Source organism: Chlorocebus sabaeus, chromosome X, assembly GCF_047675955.1.
Source record: "Chlorocebus sabaeus isolate Y175 chromosome X, mChlSab1.0.hap1, whole genome shotgun sequence".
Lineage (NCBI taxonomy): Eukaryota > Metazoa > Chordata > Mammalia > Primates > Cercopithecidae > Chlorocebus > Chlorocebus sabaeus.
The window spans coordinates 96,812,999-96,837,493 of NC_132933.1; the positions used below are offsets into that span (position 1 = coordinate 96,812,999).

A 24,495-nucleotide genomic window follows, 5' to 3' on the forward strand; every position below is an offset into this window, starting at 1 on the left:
ACACAAAAAATAACATATGTTGGCAAGGAGGAAGAGAAAAGAAATTCTTATACAATCTTGGTAGGAATTTAAATTAGTACCACCATAATGAACGGTATGAAGTTTTCTCAACAAACTATAAGTAGAACTACTATATGATCCAGTAATCCAATTACTAGGCATTTATTTAAAGGAAATAAAAACAGTATGTCAAAGAGACATCTGTTACCCCATGTTTGTTGCAGTACTATTCACAATAGCCAGGGTATGGAATTGACCTAAGTATCTAACAACAGATGGCTACGTAAAGAAAATGTGGTATACATAAACAATGGAATACCATTTGGCAATGAAAAGGAATAAAATCCTGGGATTCTCAGCAACATGGATGGAGCTGGAGGATATTATGTTAAGTAAAATAAACTAGGAACTGAACGTTGAACCATGTATGTTCTCAGTTATATGTGGAAGGTAAAAAATGGTGATTTCATAAAAGTAAAGAGTAGAACAGAGGATACCAGAGGCTGGGAAGCATATAAGGAATGAGGGATAGGGAGAGATTTCTTAAATGACATAAAATTATAGCTAGATAAAAGAAATAAGTTTGTGTTCTATCCCACTCTAAGATGACTACAGTTAAAAATAATTTATTTTTTCAAATAGCCAGAAAGTGGATATTGAATGTTCTCAACACAAACAAATGATAAATGTTTGAGATGATAAATATGCTAGTTACCCTGATCTTATCACTATATGTATCAAAATATTACTATGTATCCCATAAATATGCATAACTGTGTCAATCACAAAATAAAATAAATTATAAAGTAAAAACTTTAAAAAGCCCAAATAGCCAAGGCAAACTTCAGCAAAAGAACAAAGATGGAGGCACTATCTGATTTCACATTATATTAGAAAGCTACAGTAATTAAATCAGCATGGTATTGGCATAGCAATAGACACATGCACAAAGAAATGGAATAGAAATTCCAGAAATAAACACATGTGTTTTCAGTCAATTGATTTTTGACAAAGGTGCCAATAATATACAATGGGAAAAGGACAGTCTTTTTAATAAATGATGTCGGGTAAACTGAATATCCATATGCTGAAGAATGATATTGGACCTTTATCTCACACTGCACACAAAAATCAACTCACCATAGATTAAAAATTTTTTAAAAAGACCTGAAAATGTAAAAATACTAAAAGAAAATATAGTGGAAAAAACTACAGGAAATTGGTCTGGCAATGATTCTTTGGGTTTAACTCCAAAATCTTAGGCAACACAAACAAAAATAGACAAACCTGATTGTAACAAACAAAAATGATTTTGTAAAGCAAAGGAAACAATGAACAAATATTTGCAAGCCAACATCTGATAAAGGTTTGCTATACAAAATATGTAAGGTATTCAATATGTAAGGTATTCAAACAAAGGTATTCAAAACATGTAAGGTATTCAAACAAATGACTAGCAAGAAACAACTAACTATTTTAAAACAGACATAAAATTTGAAACACATTTCTCAAAGAAGACATAGAAATGGCCAACAGGTACATGAAAAAAATGTTCAGCATTACTAATCATTAGGGAAATGCAAATTAAAACCACAATATAATATAACCTCATGCCTGTGAGGGTGGTTATTATAAAAAAGACAAGTGATAACAAGTGAAGAAAAAGGAACCCTGGTACACTCTTGGTGGGAATGTGAATTATAATATTACAGCCATTATAAAAAACTGTGTGGTGGTTCCTCAAAAAACTAAAAATAGAACTACCATATGATCCAGAAATCCCACCTCTGTGTATATATCCAAAGGATTAAAAACTAGTATGTTGAAGGGATGTCTGCACTCCTATATTCATTGCATCATTATTCAAAATAGCCAGCATATAAAATCAATCTAAGTGCCCATCAAAAAAAAAAAAAAATGATAAAGAAAATGCAGTATGTATGCACAATGGAATAAGAGCACTGAAAAGGAAAAAAAATCCTGTCATTTGTGACACCGTGGATGAACCTGGAGGATATTACGCTAAGTGAAATAAGCCAGCCACACAAAAAACTACTGAATAATCTCACTTTTATTTTGAATATAAAATAATCTAAGTCATAGAAATAGAGAGTAGAATGGTGGCTATCAGAGGTTGGGTTGGGGAATGGGGAGATGCTGCTAAAAAGGTACAGAGTTTAAGTTAGATAGGAAGAATACATGATAAGTATTTGAGGAGATGGATATGTCACTTAGTTCAATCATATTGCATTATATATCTATATCATATGTTCCACATAAATATATAGAATTATTATTTGTTAATTTATCATAAAATTTAAAAACACAAATGGTGGCAAGGACATGGAGCAATGAAACTCTAATACATTGTTAGTAGGACTATGAAATTTTAAAGCCAGTCTGGAAAACCGTTTGGCAGTTGGTAGTAAAGTTGAACATTTATTTAACATAATACCTAGTAATTCCACTCTTAGGTATTTACCTACCCCAAAATACAAACACAAATCTGTCCACAGGAAAATTTGCCTGCAAATGTTTATAAAAGCTTTATTCATAGTCATTAAATATTGGAAACTACTGAAGTGTCCATCTATAGATGAATGGATAAACAAATTGCTATATTCATACAATAGAAAACTACTGAACAACAACAATAATTACTGACAAGCACAACAACACAAAAGAATTTCAAGAAAAATGTTAAGTAAAAGAAGCAAGAATCAAAAGGCTACAAACTATATAATTTCACTTACATAACAGTTTATAATGAACAAAACTGTAGTGAAAGAAATCTCATCAGTAGTTGATAAAGGCTGGGAATCAGAGGGAGGAGTTGATTACAAAAGAGCACAAGGGAGTCTTTTCAGGTGACAGAAATGTTCTTTATCTTGATTATCGTGGTGGTTACAGAATTGTATACATTGCCAAATTTCAAAGAACTGTAGACATAAAAAGAATAAATTTTACTAAATATAAATTATACCTCAATAAAAAAATCAAAGACTCGAGGCATATACAACAAAAAACAAATAAAACAAATATTTAATGGCCAGGCATGGTGGCTCATGCCTGTAATCACCAGCACTTTGGGAGGCCAAGGTGAGAGAAGAGAAAAAGAGACCCCTCCCCATATTGTTTTATATTGTTTTATACGCACTACCTGTTTCAAGAAGAAACAAGGAAGCAAAACCAAAGGCAGGCAGCCGGGCGCCAGGCATGGGACCCAAAACCAGACCCAAAACCAGGCCTGGGCCTGCCTGACCTAACCTGATAGTTAAAATTCAACCCATGACCTAGCAACCGATGTTATCCATAGATTCCAGACATTGTATGGAAGGACATTGTGAAACTTCTCTTTCTGTTCTGTTTCACTCTGATTACCAGAGCATGCAGCCCCTGTCACATATCCCCTAGATTGCTCAAGAAATCACGACCCTTTCATGTAAAATCTTTAGTGTTGTGAACCCTTAAAAGGGACAGAAATTGTGCACTCAGGGAGCTCGGATTTTGAAACATTCACCTGCTGATGCTTCCAGCTGATTAAAGCCACTTCCTTCACTACCTTGGTGTCTGTGGGGTTTTGTCCGTGGCTCATCCTGCTACATTTCTTGGTTCCCTGACCAGGAAATGAGGTGACTGACAGACGGCTAGGGCAGCCCCTTAGGCAGCTTAGGCCTGCCCCACGGAGCATCCTTGCGGGGGACTCCGGCCCGCCTGAGCGACGCGACCAAAGAGTGCTCCCAGGTAGGCAATTACCCCGGTGAAACACCTCACCAGAGCAATGTGTGGCAGGCCCCCGTGGAGGGTCAATGCAGTGGCTGAACACCAGGAAGGAACTGGCACTTGGAGTCCAGACATCTGAAACTTGGTAAGACTAGTCTTTGAAACTTACCCACTCCATTTGAGTGGAAGCGTGGCCTAATCACCCACGGTGTGTCTGTATCGGCACTTTTGTTCTGGTTTTGACTTGACTTGAATTGCTTGATACGTTGGTTCTGGTTTTGACTTGGCTTAAATTTCTTGATACTCTGATTTTGGTTTGGTATAAATGATAAAGGCGTGTGTGTGCCCTCTTTACCTGTTCTTTGTTTTGTGGTAAGTGTGTGGTGTGACCATGATATTTTGTCTTGAGAAAACATGGGTCAGGCACAAAGTAAGCCCACTCCATTGGGAACTAAGTTAAAGAATTTCAAGAAAGGATTCAAAGAAGACTACGGAGTCACTATGACTCCAGGAAAACTTAGAACTTTGTGTGAAATAGATTGGCCAGAATTAGAGGTAGGTTGGCCATCAGAAGGAAGCCTGGACAGGTCTCTCGTTTCAAAGGTATGTCACAAAGTAACTGGCAAACCAGGACACCCAGATCAGTTCCCATACATAGATTCCTGGTTACAGCTGGTTTTAGACACCCCACGGTGGTTAAGGGGACAGGCAGCAGCAATACTAGCAGCAAAGGGACAGTTAGTTAAGGAAGGTTCTCGCTTTACCTACCAAGGGAAGCCAGCCCCTAAAGTTCTGTCTGACCCAGAGCCTGAAGATTCGTGGCAGGAGATGGCACCAACAGTGCTCTCCCCTTAACAAGCAGAGAGGCTCCTACTTCTGAGCCCACAGCCCCTGGACCACCCAGAGTAGACAAGAAAGGAAGTGAAGCTGCAGGAGAAACTCCTCCCCTTGGTGGCTCGCTTACGGCCCAAGACTGGAATCCAAATGCCCCTGAGAGAGCAGCGATATACTGGGGTAGATGAGGATGGACACATGGTGGAAAGGCGTGCCTTCGTGTATCACCCTTTCACCTCTGCTGACCTCCTCAATTGGAAATATAATACTCCATCTTACACTGAAAAGCCTCAAGCTCTAATTGACTTGCTCCAAACTATTATATGGACTCATAATCCTACTAGGGCTGATTGCCACCAGCTACTCATGTATCTCTTTAACAAAGATGAAAAGCGAAGGGTGCTCCAGGTGGCAACTAAATGGCTAGAAGAGCACATCCCAGCCGATTACCAAAATCCCCAGGAATACATAAGAATTCAGCTGCCAGGAATGGACCCTCAATGGGATCTGAATGAAGGACCAGATATAGTGGGGCTAAGACGATACCAGGAGGCATTAGCTGAAGGTCTGAAAAAAGGAGCTCAAAAGGCCACCAATGTAAGTAAAGTTTCTGAAGTCATCCAAGGAAAGGAGGAAAGCCTAGCCCAATTCTATGAAAGACTGTGTGAGGCCTATCGTATGTACACTCTTTTTGATCCGGATAGTCCTGAAAATCAGCGTATGATTAATATGGCCTTAATTAGTTCAAGTGCGGAAGATATCTGAAGGAAATTACAAAAACAGGCTGGTTTTGCAGGAATGAATACCTCACAGTTACTTGAGATAGCTAATCAAGTATTCATAAATAGAGATGCAACAAGCCGCCAAGAAAGCCGTAAGGAGGGTGAATGCCAGGCCAGGCGGAACGCTGATTTGCTGGCTGTGGCAATTAGAGGAATCCCCCCAAAGGGACAGGAAAAGGGGGGTTCTAGGAGGAATGCCCAGTCCAATCGCTCACATCTGCAGCATAACCAATATGCCTACTGTAAAGAAATAGGACATTCGAAAGATAAATGCCTCCAACTAAAAGAGATACAAGGTGATGTGGAGCAAAAGACCACAGAAAAGATGAAGGGACTTTGTTGAATCTGGTCGAAGGGCTACTAGACTGAAGGGGACCGGGCTCAAATGCCCCCAAGGAGCCTATGGTCAGGATGACAATAGGGCACAAGGACATTAAGTTTTAGATAGATACCGGTGCCGAACACTCAGTAGTAACCACCCCGGTGGCCCCCATATCTAAGAAAACCATTAATATAATCAGAGCAACAGGAGTCTCCACCAAGCAGGTTTTCTGCCTACGGCGGACCTGCTCAGTAGGAGGACACAGAGTGACTCATCAATTTCTGTATATGCCTTGACTGCCCCTTGCCTTTGTTAGGGAGAGACTTGCTTAGCAAGCTGAGAGCCACCATTTCCTTTACAAAACAGGGCTCTTTATAGCTGAAGTTACCGGGAACAGGAGTTATCATGGCCCTTACAGTCCCCCGAGAAGAATGGAGGCTTTTTCTAACCGAGCCAGGTCAGGAGATAAAACTGGCTCTAGCTAAGCGATGGCCCCGAGTATGGGCAGAGGACAGTCCTCCAGGGCTGGCGATTAATCAAGTCCCCACACTCATAGAAGTTAAGCCTGGGGCCCAGTCAATCAGACAAAAGCAGTATCTGGTTCCCAGGGAAGCTCTTGAAGGAATACAGGCACATCTTAGACACTTGAAATCTTTTGGAATTATAGTTCCTTGCCAGTCTCCATGGAACACCCCCTCCTACCTGTCCCCAAGCCAGGGACCAAGGACTATCGACACGTACAGGACTTATGCTTGGTTAACCAAGCTACCATGACTCTGCTCCCAACAGTTCCTAACCCTTACACACTGTTAGGATTGCTGCCAGCTGAGGATGGCTGGTTCACTTGCCTGGACCTGAAAGATGCCTTATTTAGCATCAGACTAGCTCCTGAGAGCCAAAAGCTGTTTGCCTTTCAGTGGGAAGACCCAGGGTCAGGTGTCACCACACAGTATGCTTGAACTCGGCTTCCCCAAGGGTTCAAAAATTCCCCCACCATCTTGGGGAGGTGTTGGCTCGAGACCTCCAGAAGTTTCCTGCTAAAGACCTAGGCTGTGTCTTGCTCCAGTACGTGGACAACCTTCTGCTAGGACACTCCATGGCAGTCGGGTGTGCAAAAGGGACGGATGCCCTACTTCGGCACCTGGAGGACTGTGGCTATAAGGTGTCCAAGAAGAAAGCTCAGATCTGCAGACAGCAGTTACGCTACCTGGGATTCACTATTCAGAAAGGGGAGCACACAGCCTGGGGTCAGAAAGAAAGCAGGTCATCTGCAGCCTACCGGAACCTAAAACCAGAAGGCAAGTAAGGGAATTTCTAGGAGCTGTGTGGTTTTGTAGATTATAGATTCCAAACTTTGTGGTGCTAGTCAAACCGTTGTACAGGATTACAAAGGGGGTCAACCGAGAGCCCTTTGAATGGGGGCCTCTACAACAGCAAGCCTTTTGTAAGTTAAAAGAAAAACTTATGTCAGCCCCAGCTCTGGGACCACCAGATTTGACCAAGCCCTTCACACTCTATGTGTTAGAAAGAGAAAAAATGGCAGTCGGAGTTTTAACTCAAACTGTGGGGCCCTGGCCAAGACCAGTGGCCTACCTCTCAATACAGCTAGATGGAGTTTCAAAAGGCTGGCCTCCATGTCTGAGAGCCCTGGCAGCTACAGCCCTGTTAGCACAAGAAGCAGATAAGCTAACTCTTGGGCAAAACTTAAATATAAATCCCCCCATGTGGTGGTAACTTTAATGAACACCAAAGGACACCATTGGCTAACGAATGCTAGATCAACCAAGTACCAAAGCTTGTTGTGTGAAAACCCCTGCATAACCATTGAAGTCTGTAATACACTAAATCCTGCCACCTTCCTCCCAGTATCAGACAGCCCTGTTGAACACAACTGTGTAGAGGTGTTGGACTCAGTCTATTCTAGCAGACCCGATCTTTGAGACCAGCCATCGGCATCAGTAGACTGGGAGTTAAATGCAGATGGGAGCAGCTTCATCAACCCATGAGGAGAAAGATGTGCAGGTTATGCAGTGGTAACCTTGGATAATTTTATTGAAGCCAAGACATTGCCTCAGGACACTTCGACCCAGAAAGCAGAACTCTTTGCTTTAACTCAGGCTCTAGAACTCAGTGAAGGTAAGACTGTAAACATTTATACTGACTCTTGATATGCCTTTCTAACTCTTCAAATTATTGGGGCATTATATAAAGAAAAAGGCCTGTTAAATTCTGAGGGAAAGGACATAGAATATCAACAAGATATTCTACAATTATTAGAGGCAGTGTGGAAACCCCAAAAGGTGGCAGTCATGCATTGTAGGGGACACGAGCAAGTTACCACCTCAGTGAGTCCAGGAAACTCCCAAGCAGACACAGAGGCACGAAAAGCAGCATCTACTCCCTACCAGACATCAATCACAGCCCCCCTACTCCCTCAAAACCTGATCTGGTACCTACTTATTCTAAAGAGGAAAAAGACTTTCTTCAGGCAGAGAGAGGACAAACAATAAAAGAAGGATGGATAAAGTTACCAGATGAGAGAATAGCTGTGCCACAGCTGCTGGGAGCCGCAGTCGTGCTGGCTGTACATGAAACTACCCATTTAGGCCAAGAGTCACTTGAAAAGCTGTTACGCCGATACTTCTACATCTCACACTTGCCAGTTCTTGCTAAAACAGTAGCGCAGTGATGCGTTACCTGTCAACAGCACAATGCAAAGCAAGGCCCTTCTGTTCCTCCCGGCATGCAGCTCCTTTTGAAAAGCTTCACATGGACTTCACAGAGATGCACAAATGCAGAGGCAACAAGTATTTACTGGTTCTAGTGGGTATTTACTCTGGGTGGGTAGAGGCTTATCCGACACGAACTGAAAAACTCGTGAAGTAACCCATGTGCTTCTTCGAGATCTTGTCCCTAGGTTTGGACTGCCTCTACGGATTGGCTCAGATAATGGGCCGGCATTTGTGGCTGACTTAGTACAGAAGACAGCAAAAGTATTGGGAATCACATGGAAGTTACATGCTGCCTACTGACCTCAGAGTTCCGGAAAGGTAGAGTGAATGAATTTGACTATCAAAAATAGTTTAGGGAAATGGATACGGACCCTTCCTATGGTATTGTTTAAAATTAGGTGCACCCCCTCTAAGAAAACAGGATACTCCTCTTATGAAATATTATATCATAGACCTCCTCCTATACTGCGAGGACTTCCGGGTACTCCCCAAGAGTTAGGTGAAATTGAATTACAGTGACAGCTACAGGCCTTGGGGAAAATTACCCAGACAATCTCAACTTGGGTAAATAAGAGGTACCTGGTCAGCTTATTCTCCCCAGTTCACCCTTTTTCTCCAGGTGACCATGTGTGGATCAAGGACTGGAAAGTATTTCCTTTGTGGCCATGGTGGAAAGGACCCCCAGACCGTTATCCTGACCACTCCCACATCTGTAAAGGTAGAAGGAATCCCAGTCTGGATTCACCACAGCCGTGTAAAGCCCACAGCCACTGAAACCTGGGAGGCCAAACCAAGCCTGGACAATCCCTGTAAAGCGACCCTGAGGAGGACGACAAGCCCTGCTCCAGTCACACCCTGAAGCTGACTCATCTACGCACGGCTGAAGCATAACGAAAATCATCGTGGTACTTATTTTCCTTAAGACATGGACTTGTGTGGTAAAAGCTTCCACTGCTTCTTTTCACATAGAGGATTGCTTTCAGTGTATACATCAGGTCACTGAGGTAGGTCAACAAGTTAAAACAATCTTTTTTTCTATAGTTATTATGAGTGCCTAGGAACTCCAAAAGGAACATGTTTATATAATAACAGTACAAAGTATGTAATCCAGAAGGTGATCAGCGTGATGTGTGTTATGACCCCTGTGAACCTCCCATGATCATGGTATTTGAAATAAGACTAAAGACTGGTCCTTTTCTAGGTGACACAAATAAAGTAATAGCTAGAACAGAAGAAAGAGGGTTCCTCAAACATGTAACCCTAAAATTTGACGCTTGTGCCACTATTAATAGCAATCAGCAAGGAATAGGATGTGGTTTTCTAGATTGGGAAAAGAGTTACACAGCAGAAATAAGTATATCTGCCATGAATCAAATTCATGTACAAATGTGTGTTAATACTGGTCTTGTGTCATCTGGGCTACTTGGAAAAAATATGAAAAAGATCCTGTTTGGCTCCAAAAAGGAAAAATCAGTCCCTCCTGCACAAGTGGAAGCTGCAACCCTTTAGAATTAATAATTACAAATCCCTCAGACCCAAAGTGGGAAAAAGGAGAGCATGTATCTCTAGGCATTGATGGAAAGGGACTAGATCCTAGAATAAATATCTTAATAAAAGGGGAGGTTCGAAAACGCTCTCTAGAACCAGTATTTCAGGCTTTCTGTGATGAATGAAATGTGCCAGTACCTGAGATTCCAGGAAAAACTAGAAATTTGTTTTTGCAGTTAGCCGAGCATGTAGCACAGTCTTTAAAAGTCACTTCATGTTATGTTTGTGGCGGAACTGTAATAAGAGATCAATGGCCATGGGAAGCCTGAGAATTAGTCCCTACGGGCCCAGTTCCTGATGAATTCCCAGCCCAAAAGAACCATCCTGACAATTTCTGGGTTCTAAAATTCTCAATTATTGGACAATATTGCATAGCTAGAGAAGGAAAAGAATTCACTCATCCTGTAGGACAGCTTAGTTGTCTTGGACAGAAACTGTATAATGGTACCACAAAAACAGTTACATGGTGGAGTTCAAACCACACAGAAAAAAATCCGTTAAGTAAATTTCCAAGATTACAGGCCGTTTGGACCAACCCAGAATCCCACTGGGACTGGACAGCCCCTACTGGGTTATACTGGATATGTGGGCATAGAGCCTATGCTAAGCTACCTGATCAGTGGACAGGTAGTTGTGTAATTGGCACTATTAAACCATCTTTCTTCCTATTGCCCATAAAAACAGGTGAACTCCTAGGATTCCCTGTCTGTGCTTCCCACAAAAAGCAAAGCATAGCCATAGGTAACTAGAAAGATGATGAACGGCCCCCTGAAAGAATTATACAATACTATGGGCCCGCCACTTGGGCACAAGATGGCTCGTGGGGGTATTGGACCCCCATCTACATGCTCAACCGAATCATATGGTTACAAGCTGTTTTAGAAACTGTTACTAATAAAACCAGTCAAGCCTTGACTGTTCTTGCCCGGCAAGAGACTCAGATGAGAAATGCTATCTACCAAAACAGATTAGCTCTCGACTACTTGCTAGCAGCTGAAGGAGGGATTTGTGGAAAAATTCACCTTATTAATTGCTGTCTACGCATAGATGATCAGGGGCAAGTAGTTGAAGACATAGTCAAAGATATAACAAAACTGGCACACGTACCCGTTCAAGTGTGGCACGGATTTCATCCTGGGGCCATGTTTGGAAATTGGTTCCCAGCAATAGGAGGACTTAAAACTCTTGTAATAGAAGTTATAATAGTAATAGGAACCTGCTTACTACCTCTTTGTTTACTACCTGTACTTCTTCAAATGATAAAAAGCTTCATCACTACCTTAGTTCACCAGAATGCTTCAGCACAAGTATATTATATGAATCACTATCAATCTATTGCACAGGAAGACATAAGTAGTAAAAATGAAAGTGAGAACTCCCACTGAAAAGTGAGAGTCTCAAAGGGGGGAAATGAGAGAAGAGAAAAAGAGACCCCTCATATTGTTTTATATTGTTTTATACTTAGTACCTGTTTTAAGAAGAAACAAGGAAGTGAAACCAAAGGCAGGCAGCCTGGCGCCAGGAACCAGACCCAAAACCAGGCCTGGGCCTGCCTGACCGAACCTGGTAGTTACAATTCAACCCATAACCTAGCAACTGATGTTATCCATAAATTCCAGACATTGTATGGAAGGCCATTTGTGAAACTTCTCATCCTGTTCTGTTTCACTCTGATTACCAGTGCATACAGCCCCTGTCACATACCCCCTAGATTGCTCAATCAATCACGGTCCTTTCATGTAAAATCTTTAGCGTTGTGAGCCCTTAAAAGGGACAGAAATTGTGCATGCGGGGAGCTCGGACTTTGAGACATTCGCTTGCTGATGCTTCCAGCTGATTAAAGCCACTTCCTTCACTACCTCGGTGTCTGTGAGGTTTTGTCCACAGCTTGCCCTACTACAAAGGTGGGCAGATAACTTGAGGCCGGGAGTTCCAGACCAGGCTGGCGAACATGGCAAAACCCTGTCTCTACTAAAAATACAAAAATTAGCCCAGCGTGGTGGCACGAGCCTGTAATTCGAGCTACTTGGGAAGCTGAGGCAAGAGAATAGCTTGAACTCGGGAGGCAGAGGTTACAGTGAGCCAAGATCGCACTATTGCACTCCAGCCTGGGTGACAGAGAGACTCTATGTCCAAAAAAAAAAAAAAAAAAAAAAAATTAAAAAGACATTTTGCTCACCATCAGATTGATAAAGATTAAAAATATTGTCAGTATGCAGTGTTGTAAAATAAATGTTTTAAAAAATTAAACTAAAGAGCTTCTGCACAGCAAAAGAAACTACCATCAGAGTGAACAGGCAACCTACAGAATGGGAGAAAATTTTTGCAATCTACTCATCTGACAAAGGGCTAATATCCAGAACCTACAAAGAACTCAATCACATTTACAAGAAAAAAACAAACAACCCCATCCAAAAGTGGGCAAAGGATATGAACAGACATTTCTCAAAAGAAGACATTCATACAGCCAACAGACACATGAAAAAATGCTCATCATCACTGGCCATCAGAGAAATGCAAATCAAAACCACAATGAGATACCATCTCACACCAGTTAGAATGGCGATCATTCAAAAGTCAGGAAACAACAGGTGCTGGAGAGGATGTGGAGAAATAGGAACACTTTTACACTGTTGGTGGGATTGTAAACTAGTTCAACCATTATGGAAAACAGTATGGCGATTCCTCAAGGATCTAGAACTAGATGTACCATATGACCCAGCCATCCCATTACTAGGTATATACCCAAAGGATTATAAATTATGCTGCTATAAAGACACACGCACATGTATGTTTATTGCAGCACTATTCACAATAGCAAAGACTTGGAATCAACCCAAATGTCCATCAGTGACAGATTGGATTAAGAAAATGTGGCACATATACACCATGGAATACTATGCAGCCATAAAAAAGGATGAGTTTGTGTCCTTTGTAGGGACATGGATGCAGCTGGAAACCATCATTCTCAGCAAACTATCACAAGAACAGAAAACCAAACACCGCATGTTCTCACTCATAGGCGGGAACTGAACAATGAGATCACTTGGACTCGGGAAGGTGAACATCACACACCGGGGCCTATCATGGGGAGGGGGGAGGGGGGAGGGATTGCATTGGGAGTTATACCTGATGTAAATGACGAGTTGATGGGTGCAGCACACCAACATGGCACAAGTATACATATGTAGCAAACCTGCACGTTGTGCACATGTACCCTACAACTTGAAGTTTAATAATAATAAATAAATTTAAAAAAAATATAAAAAAAAAATAAAAAATTAAATGTGTGAAAACATTCAATCTCATAAATTGGTGGGCATGTAATTTATTACAGCTTCCTTAGAGAAAACTAATATATATCTATCAAATATTAAAATGTATATATCCTATGATCTAAATAATTCCACTTGTATGGCTATTCTCATAAAGTTGCATAAAATTATATGTAGAATGATATTGCTGGAGTTCTGTTTGTGCTAGCAACATACTAGAAACAACCTAAATAAATGTCCATCAGTAGATGACTGAATAAATGCATCAGAGCATGTTGATAAAATGACATTCTTCATATCCACTGAAAAATCTGCTAAGAGTTGAGATTTTTGAAAAAGGGGAGTAGAGACCTCCAAAAATCTTTTCTTCCATAAAAGCAATAAGAATGCTGGTAGTAATTCTCAAAATCAACATTTTTAGAACTCTAAAAATTAATCAAACTCTTGTAACAATCAAAGGAGTGTTTGTGTTTTAAAAAAGGTATGAATAACAGTATATATAACAACCTTTGTATTTGGGGGTTCAGATTAGGTGAATGTATATTTATCATATCATCTTGATTCATTGATCCGTTTTTCCTTATAAAAGTCCCTTATTTACATCTAGAAACAATTATGTCCTAAATTCTGTTTTGTCTGATGTTAGCATAGCCACTTTGGCCATGATATGCAAAATATAGCTTTTTCATCCTGTTTGTGTCTTTGTGTGTCTCATAGAAAGCATACGGTTGGACCACTGTTTTTAAAAATCCATTCTGTTAGTCTCTGCCTTTTGGTTAGAGTAGCTAATCAATTTAAACTCAATATAATTACTGATAAAATAGGATTCACATCTATCATTTTGCTATTTGTTTTCTGTATGTTTTATGTCTTTTTTGTTTTCCATTGCTGTCTTCTTTCTTATAAATATTTTGCAACATATCATCTTAATTCCCTTGTTTCTATTACTGTATTTTATAATTTAAAATTCAATAATATACAAAAACTTTGCCCCTATAAATCTCAATTCCCTCCCCGTCTTTTGTGTTGTAATTGTCCTAGAAATTACATATTTAAATATTGCATGCCCATTAACACACTTATGGACATTTTATTCCCCATATTTTCTTTGTAAGCTTTTTGGTTAGCCTAATGTTTGCACCAATCCTTACCTACCACCTCAGGTGCTGTGATCTAATATAAAATTATTGGTGGTAGATTTTATATATATATATATATATATACACACATAATTTTCTCTGATTATTTCTGACAAATGGCTCCATGGAATGGTCTATTCACCCTGGGAGAGCTTTTAGTCAGTTCTATTAAAGGTAGCCTTGCACAAGAGGTCTCCCTGAGAGCTGTCATACAGGCTCCAACCTCATTCTACCCTCTTCAGGGGTTATACCACGTTGCTGCTTTTCGCTGTGACTGCATGCTGTTGATTTTCAGGGCTACTGTGGAACTGGGGAGAGGGCATGGGAACAGGACAAATAAAAATGATAAAAAGCTCATGCTCCTACTGAGCTACAGATTTGTTTTGTTTTTTTCTGTGTGTGTGTTTTCTTTTTTTTTCTTTCTTCTTTTTTTTTTTTTTTGAGGGGGGAGACGGAGTCTCGCTCTGTCCCCCAGGATGGAGTGCAGTGGCGCGATCTCAGCTCACTGCAACCTCCGCCTCCGGGGTTCATGCCGTTCTCCTGCCTCAGCCTCCCAAGTAGCTGGAACTGCAGGCACCCGCCAGCACCACGCCCTGTCAATTTTTTTTATTTTTAGTAGGCACGGAGTTTCACCGTGTTAGTCAGGTTGGTCTCGATCTCCTGACCTCATGATCCACCCACCTTGGCCTCCTAAAGTGCTAGGATTACAGGTGTGAGTCACTGCACCTGGCCTCAGATATTTTTCTTGAATAAAGAATCCATGGATTTCTGCAAGCCTTTGGTTAACTTCTAGAGTTCTGAAAACATTGATTCTCACATTTTCATTTTTGGCCAGTGTTCTCATTGGTTTTTATAGATAAGGGATATTCTACAGGTTCTCACTCCATTTTCACTGATGACACACCAGACTGTATTCTTAAATTCAGATTTTATGTGAGGTTTTTTGCTTCATTTTGTTTCAGTTTAAATTGTGATGAATATGGTTGGCACTTGCTTTGAATTTTTTCCAAGATGCATTTTTTTTTTTTTTTGCTCTATTCTCCTCTGCACACATTTCTGGGACATCAATTACCCAATTTTCATGTCCTGAATGAGGCTATGAAGTGTTTATGAGAAATATCTTGGACCTGCACAAGGCCTGCTATTCCCCCGGCAAAGCACAGTGCCAAGGTGGGGTAAACATATATTCAGATACATATCAAGCTTTGGATTCCAGACTTTCACTAGAAGCTATCAATCATACACACCACTCACTAGCAGTACTTACTAGTAGCACTGACAAACTACTCACAGAAATTATATTTCTGTACTTTGTGTTTCCTGATGAGCATAATTCTGACATCTCTGATTTAACTGCAACAAAATTCAATGGGAAAAACTGTGTTTTTGGAGTTGTGTAAAAAAAAAAAAAAAAAAAAAGAGTGGGTCAGTACAACTGCTTTGGAAATCTATTTGGCAGTACTGACTAAAACTAATCATATGCATAACCTCTGGCACAGCAATTCCACCCCTTTATATATAATCAACAGAAATGGGTGTGCACATATGTAGCAAAAAAATTACATACTTAAAAACTCATACAGTTTTTATTTTAATAGTATGATTATTATTAATAGCCAAAAACTGAACATGACCCAAATGTCCATCAATCTTAGAAAGAGTAAATAAATTATGGTATAATCACACAATGAAATACTACTGAGAAAATGAAAAAAGAGCAAATCACTGCTGCATACAACAACATCAATGAATCTCAAAATCTTAAGTTGCATGAAATAAGATAGATAGCAATAAATAGATATATGGTTTCATTCACATAAATTTCAAAAACAGATGGTACTAATCTATAATTGTAGAAGATGGGGTGAGAAATGATAATCTGTTTCATATTTCTGGTGCCAATTACACAGGTATGTTAAATTTATGAAAACTTGCTGAACTGTGCATGTATAATTTCTGTACTCTTTCATATGTATGTTATATTACAATAAATATCAGCAAATCAGAATGTAAACATACATATTCTGACTGAAGAGAGAGAGAAAGGAAGCATTTGAGGCAAAGGGAAAAATATGTACAAAGGTACTGTGATGTGAAAAACATGCTGTGTGCTGTGTTATTGGAATGGTGAGTAGTTCAGTAGGGCAGGAGCACAGCTATGCTTATAGGTAAAAGAGGAGAGGTAGAGCAAACCTTTTATTTCTGGAATATAGTAAGAGTTTAAAAATGTGTTTTGACAAATCACAAGCATTCTTATACACCAGTAAAAGACAAACAGAGAGCCAAATCATGAATGAACTTCCATTCACAATTGCTTCAAAGAGAATAAAATACCTAGGAATCCAACTTACAAGGGATGTCAAGGACCTCTTCAAGGAGAGCTACAAACCACTGTTCAGTGAAATTAAAGAAGACACAAACAAATGGAAGAAGATACCATGTTCATGGATAGGAAGAATCAATATCGTGAAAATGACCATACTGCCCAAGGTAATTTATAGATTCAATGCCATCCCCATCAAGCTACCAATGAGTTTCCTCACAGAATTGGAAAAAACTGCTTTAAAGTTCATATGGAACCTAAAAAGATCCCGCATTGCCAAGACAATCCTAAGTCAAAAGAACAAAGCTGGAGGCATCATGCTACCTGACTTCAAACTATACTACAAGGCTACAGTAACCAAAACATCATGGTACTGGCACCAAAATAGAGATATAGACCAATGGAACAGAACAGAGTACTCAGAAATAATACCACACATCTACAACCATCTGCTCTTTTACAAACCTGATAAAAACAAGAAATGGGGAAAGGATTCCCTATTTAATAAATGGTACTGGGAAAATTGGCTAGCCATAAGCAGAAAGCTGAAACTGGATCCTTTCCGTACTCCTTATACGAAAATTAATTCAAGATGGATTAGAGACTTAAATGTTAGACCAAATACCATAAAAACCCTAGAAGAAAACCTAGGTAATACCATTCAGGACATAGGCATGGGCAAGGACTTCATGTCTAAAACACCAAAAGCAATGGCAACAAAAGCCAAAATTGACAAATGGGATCTAATTTAACTGAAGAGCTTCTGCACAGCAAAAGAAACTACCATCAGAGTGAACAGGCAATTTACAGAATGGGAGAAAATTTTTGCAATCTACTCATCTGACAAAGAGCTAATATCCAGAACCTACAAAGAACTCAATCACATTTACAAGAAAAAAACAAACAAACCCAACAAAAAGTGGTTAAAGGATATGAACAGACATTTCTCAAAAGAAGACATTCATACAGCCAACAGACACATGAAAAAATGCTCATCATCACTGGCCATCAGAGAAATGCAAATCAAAACCACAATGAGATATCATCTTACACCAGTTAGAATGGCAATCATTAAAAAGTCAGGAAACAACAGGTGCTAGAGAGGATGTGGAGAAATAGGAACACTTTTACACTGTTGGTGGGATTGTAAACTAGTTCAACCATTATGGAAAACAGTATGGCGATTCCTCAAGGATCTAGAACTAGAAGTACCATATGACCCAGCCATCCCATTACTGGGTATATACCCAAAGGATTATAAATCATGCTGCTATAAAGACACATGCACACGTATGTTTATTGCAGCACTATTCACAATAGCAAAGACTTGGAATCAACCCAAATATCCATCAGTGACAGACTGGATTAAGAAAATGTGGCACATATACACCATGGAATACTATGCAGCCATAAAAAAGGGTGAGCTTGTGTCCTTTGTAGGGACATGGATGCAGCTGGAAACCATCATTCTCAGCAAACTATCGCAAGAACAGAAAACCAAACACCGCATGTTCTCACTCATAGGTGGGAACTGAACAATGAGATCACTTGGACTCGGGAAGGGGAACATCACACACTGGGGACTATCATGGGGAGGGGGGACGGGAGAGGGATTGCATTGGGAGTTATACCTGATGTAAATGACGAGTTGATGGGTGCTGACGAGTTGATGGGTGCAGCACACCAACATGGCACAAGTATACATATGTAACAAACCTGCACGTTATGCACATGTACCCTAGAACTTAAAGTATAATAATAATAAAAAAATGTGTTTTGACTTGTTTATTCCCAAAATTAAGTCCACTCTCACCATATGTATTGTATATATGTATTTACAATAGGCCATCTATCTGAATGTTTCGGAAGCACCTCAACATAGACACTCTGGAACAAAATATCTTCAGTCTGATACCGCATCCACAGACTAAAACTTGTTCTTCCTTTGGTACCTTGGCACCATTCTTCACTCCATTGCCCAAATCAGAATCCTGGGAGTCACCTTTACTTCCTCTTCTCCCACAAGCAATCAATAACCAAATACTGGTGATACCATATCATACACTCTCATACACATAAACAGAAAACACTAAAAAGTCTTTACTATGACTTTCATTCAGAGCTATGCCAAAGATAGGTTTCTTTTCTCTTCTAAGTAGTATATTTTTATTTATCATGTCATTTATAACTTTAGAATCTACTTGCTTCTCTACAGTCCAGTGTCTCCTACCTTAGTTTAAGGCCTACTGTTTCACGTGGACTTATCACAAAAGTCTCTAGACAGTATTTCTGCTGGTGGTTTCTCCTCTTTTCTAAGCATGCTCCACATTGCTGTAGCAGGATGTTTCTAAACACCAAAATCTTTAGCATGCCTTATATTGCCCTTCACAATCCTTCCTTTTTCACCCCCAGAGCCCTTATCTTCCCTAAATAAAATTGCTGTCCGAATTATCACTCCAGCCGAATACATGCTGATTTCCATTATGTTCAAAATGCTGCTTTAGAATTCCTTTCATATTTGGTGTATGTAGAATTCTAGAATAAGGGATATAATAACTAAAAACTTTGTTGTGCCTCCCATCTAACTTTTATTTGACTGGTCAAATGCCATGACACATCAATACATGATTGTGGTCAATTCTCTATTCTCTTTTTATTAATCAAGCTTATCATAGTGGCCTTCTGTCACATTGCAGTCAACTCTCAAGTAAGACTCTGAGATTAAGGTTTGAGTTTAGGTAGAGGAAATTGGCCTCACAGGCCTCCAAAATTAACTATAAGATCTAGCTTGACCTACCACAGTTCTCTGAATAGAGTTCTGGGAAACAAGTCTGTCTAATTATGTGTTATGTTCCTTTTCCTTACCATTCTTTCTTGTGTTCCTCAGGGACTTTGTGGAGAGGACCAAGATAGGCCCAGGATAACTATTCTTTTTTTCTGAGCCAAACACCATTAAAGTCTCCTACTACTTCTGAAGTTGTATGTGCATAGAAGAAAATCAGCCTCAGGACTTTATCTTACCACATAAGCCTCATCACTAACTTTATGTACCCACCTCTGCTTTTGACTATTCCAAAAATTAAGTCCACTCTCAGTAATCTGTCACAGAGATGTTAAAGTATTTGTGAATATCCAAAACATAGGTCTTTGCAGAGTTTGCTGCATAGAGCAAGTGCTCAATACATCAACTGAATGTTAATGAGGATAATCCAATAATCTTTAAAACAGACAATCAATGAACAATTTTCTGGGAAAGAAGTGCATTTTATTCTCAGCACTCTCTGAAAGGAAGATTCTAAAACAGCAGCCATAGTTTAGTTAAGATCCATTCTCCAAAAGAAGTCTGAAGACTAGCTTAATAACATACAACAATCTCCAGGGGACTGGTTTTTATATCAAATGACTATCTGAGAAGATCTGGTCATATTTGTGAAATCCAATACTAATTTTTCCTTTGTAGTCATGAGACTATCATATACAACTGGCTGTTACTATTTTTTTTATAATGCTGATGAGTTGTTTCCTTTCTCATTCTATACAGAATTCAAAGCAGATTGAACAGACTTAAACAGCAATATGAGGATTCCACCCAAACAAATGACCAAAACATCTGGAAAGCAAAGGCTTTCAGAGCCTAAAATCACTGAGATGATCAAAGAGCTCTACTAAAGAAGGTGGAAGTTCATTCCTTAAAAATATGTTGAAAATAGTATCCTCGCCACTTTTCTGAGATCCTTCCTAAATATAGCTAGATAGATTTCTACAGCTTGAAAGTTTTATTATGACATACACACACCAAATACACACATCCCTCCCCTTCTTCCTGTCAATCTCTTACTCTCTCATTTGTTTTAAACCACACACACACAAACGCCCAGTGTAACCATATAGAATTGCTAATATTTAACAATTTTTACCTACAAAAGTGCCAATTTTTTATGGTTCAACTGAATATATATACATATAGCATAGCAAATTAGCATATATTATAAAATAATATGTATATGTATGTAAATTACCATGTATTATATAATAAAACGTATTGATGTGTGTGTGTGTGTGTGTATTTTTCCCTCAGAGAGTTAGGCCATACTAGTTTCTATGAAAACCAAACTTTGCCCAAAGGGCATAATTCAGCTGCTATGACTAGTTTTATTCTTCTTTCAACTCAATACACACTCATACACATAAACAGAAAACACTCAAAAGTCTTTACTATGACTTTCGTTCAGAGCTATGTCAAAGATAGGTTTCTTTTTTCTTCTAAGTAGTATATTTTTATTTATAGTTAATAATGTGGAAATTAAGGTTAATAAAAATTGGGAGAAAATTATGTTAAGTGAAATAAAAAAGGCACCAAAAAACAAATGCATGTTCTCACTTATATGTGGAAGCTACACAATTGATTTGATGGAGGTAGAGAGTTTGTAACGGTCACTGCCAGAGGCTGAGAAGGATAATGGGGATAGGAGGATGAAGAGGGGCTTGTTAACAGGTACAAAGATACAGTTAGATAGAAGAAATAAGTCCTAGAGTGACCTAGGCAGGTCACTCCTCCTCTTTGACTACAGTAGTTAAAATGTAGACTCAGGAACCACAGTAGTTGTTTGACCTTGAATAAGTTAAATAACTGCTTTATACCTTAGTTTCCCATCTATAAGATAGGGATAATAATAGTTCCTATCTTATAATGTTATAGTGAAGATTCATGGCTTATTTAGTGTAAAGTACTTCTAAGAGTGCATGAATATATTGTCTAATAAATGTGAATTGTTATTGTTTCTAGTAAGTTTTCATTTGGCATAGGAAATGAATGGCAGGTTCTTATCAGTCTTACAGTCTAGTTAACTAAGAATTACTATGTCTATCACCAGAAGTTATTACATTTAAAATCACGATTAAAATGGAAGGAAAACAAATTAATACAAACTACTATGACAGCTTCTATGGCTTCAGCATTGGGAATCTCAATTTTGATTGATCTACTCAACAAATATGCTGAATACTCACTCTGTGCCAGGCACTATGTTATATACTTCACATACATTACCTTATATTTACCTCACAATACTTCTGCGTAGAAGCCAGTGTTGTGCCAGTATTATATTGAGGCTAAATGATGTGCCCAAGGTCACATAGTCGTCACTGCTGAAGCTAAGATTTGAATCCAAGTTCCAAAACCCAGGTTCAACAGCATGCAAAAATTGGGCTGAAACTGTATGAATCTCTAGAAGCACATGCTCCATAAAAGCATTCACAATTAGAGCTTACTGTTTGTTAGTTTGTACACACAGACACACACATACACACATATGGTCTGGGAAAGAAAATGCTATTTAAGAGTTTACTTATTTAAAAGGAATAGAGACTGAGAAGACAAAACTGTCCCGTTCTCAAAATATTTCCGTGGCTTCCATTTTGGCTCCTAATTTTCTTCCTTTCCCGCAAACAAAATCCTGTGGGGTCTCTTACATTAGTCTCCTTCTCTACACCACCACTGATGCTATCCTTTTATACACTATTTAACTATTAAAATAACCTCTTAACTCTTTTCCCTGTTGGTATTCTACCCTTCCTCCACTGCAGTCTGTATGGCTTTTACCTTGCTTGAACCCACTCACCTAGACTTTTAGCAAAATGCTAGAACCAGGTCAGAAAGTACTAGAGCTACAAGAGACCTATGTATTGAGCAAGGCAGAGATTATGTCATTTTCCTATTGGAAAACTGTCAATGACCTAATAGAAAATGTACAAAGGCAGTTCACAGAATCAGAAAGCCAAAATTGCCAACAAACAGACAAAAAGATGTTCAGCCTCATCAGTTACCAAGGAAATTCACATTATAACAAAAATGTGATGTTATTTTAACCCATCAAGTTGGAAAACAATATAAATGGTTGTTTAAGTGTGTGAGATAATACAAATTTTCCAATACTGCTGGTGGGAATGAAAGCTAGGACAGCAACCTTGGAGAGTGATTCAGACTAAAGATGTATATATTTTGTGACATATCAAATCTGATGTACTGTAGATACATCTTCTTAATCCAAGGTCTAGAGAACTTCAGGAAGTCCATGATGTTGAATGGGGAAAAATTATATTTTTATTTTTATTTTGCTTTACTTTTAAGTTCCGGGGTACATGTGCTGAATGTGCAGATTTGTTACATTAGTAAACATGTGTCATGGTGGTTTGCTGCACAGATCATCCCATCACCAAGTTATTAAGCCCAGCATCCATTAGCAATTTTCCTGATGCTTTCCCTCCTGCCACACTCCCCAACAGGCCCCGCTGCATGTTGTCCTCCCCTCACCATGTCCAAGTGTTCTCATCATTCAGCTCCCACTTATAACTGAGAACTTGCAGTATTTGGTTTTCTGTTCCTGCATTAGTTTGCTGAGTATAACAGCTTCCAGCTCCATCCATGTCTCTGCAAAACAAACGAACAGACAAAAACAAAAACAAAAAAATCATGATCTTGTTGCTTTTTATGGCTACACAGTATTTCATGGTGTACATGTACCACATTTTCTTTAACCAGTCTATGGGCATGTTGTGTTGATTGCATATCTTTGATATTGTGAAGAGTGCTGCAATGCACATATGCGTGCATGTATCCTTACAATAGAACAATTTATATTCCTATGGGTATATACTCAGTAATGGGACTGTTGGGTCAAATGATATTTCTGGTTCTAGGTCTTTGAGGAACAGCCACACTGTCTTCCACAAAAGTTGAACTAATTGACATTCCCACCTACAGTGTAAAAACATTCCTTTTTCTACGCAGTCTTGCCATCATCTGTTGTTTCTTGACTTTTTAATATTGGCCATTCTGACTGGTGTGAGTTGGTATCTCATTGTGGTTTTGATTTGCATTTCTCTAATGATCAGTGATGTTGAGCTTATTTACATATGTTTGTTGGCCACACATATGTGTTCTTTTAAGAAGTGTCTGTTCATGTCCTTTGCCCACTTTTTAACAAGGTTGTTTTCTTATAAATTTATTTAAGTTTCTTGTAGATTTTGTATAATAGACCTTTGTCAGATGGATAGGTTGCAAAAAGTTTCTCCCATTCTGTAGACTGTCTGTTTACTCTGATGATAGTTTCTTTTGCTGTGCAGAAGCTCTTTAGTTTAACTGAATCCCATTTGTCAATTTTTGCTTTTTTTGCAATTGCTTTTGATGTTTTTGTCATAAACTCTTTGCTCATGCCTATATCCTGAATGGTATTGCCTAGATTCTCTTTTAGGATTTTTATAGTTCTGGGTTTTACATTTAAGTGTTTCATCCATTTTGAGTTAGTTATTACATAAAGTGTAAGAAAGGGGTCCAGTTTCAGTTTTCTGCATATGGCTAGCCAGTTCTTCCAGCACCATTTATTAAATACGGAATAGTGTTAGTCCGTTCTCATGCTACTGATAAAGGCATACCCAAGACTGGGTAATTCGTAAAAGAAAAAGGTTGAATTGACTCAGTTCAGCATAGCTGGGGAGGCCTCAGGAAACTTACAATCATGGCAGAAGGAGAAGAACACATGTCATTCTTCACATGGCAGCAGCAGAAGAATGACTGCCCAGTGAGGGGGAAGCCCCTTAAAAAACCATCAGATCTCATGAGAACTAATTCACTATCATAAGGAATAAAAAAAGGAAGAAGGAAACCACTCCCATGATTCAATTATTTCCACCCGGTCCCTCCCAAGACACATGGCGATTATGGAAACTACAATTCAATGAGATGACATTTGGGTAGGGACAAAACCAAACCATATCATTCCACCCTTGGATTCCCCCAGATCTCATGTCCTCACATT

The 24,495-nt window shown here is 39.2% G+C and overlaps 1 protein-coding gene across 5 annotated transcripts in view; it reads right to left on the reverse strand.

Annotated features, from left to right (window-relative positions):
• Positions 1-24,495, reverse strand: part of KLF8 (KLF transcription factor 8) — a 261,395-nt gene that overhangs the window by 190,789 nt on the left and 46,111 nt on the right. For 4 of the 5 annotated variants that reach the window (XM_073013642.1, XM_073013639.1, XM_073013641.1 and 1 more), the window contains one exon: positions 22,992-23,108. The exons of the other annotated variant lie outside the window; for it this stretch is intronic. In XM_073013642.1, the coding sequence (XP_072869743.1) occupies positions 22,992-23,013 (22 nt within the window). In that variant the 5' untranslated portion in view covers positions 23,014-23,108. The remainder of the gene's footprint in view (positions 1-22,991; positions 23,109-24,495) is intronic. 5 annotated transcript variants of the gene reach the window in all.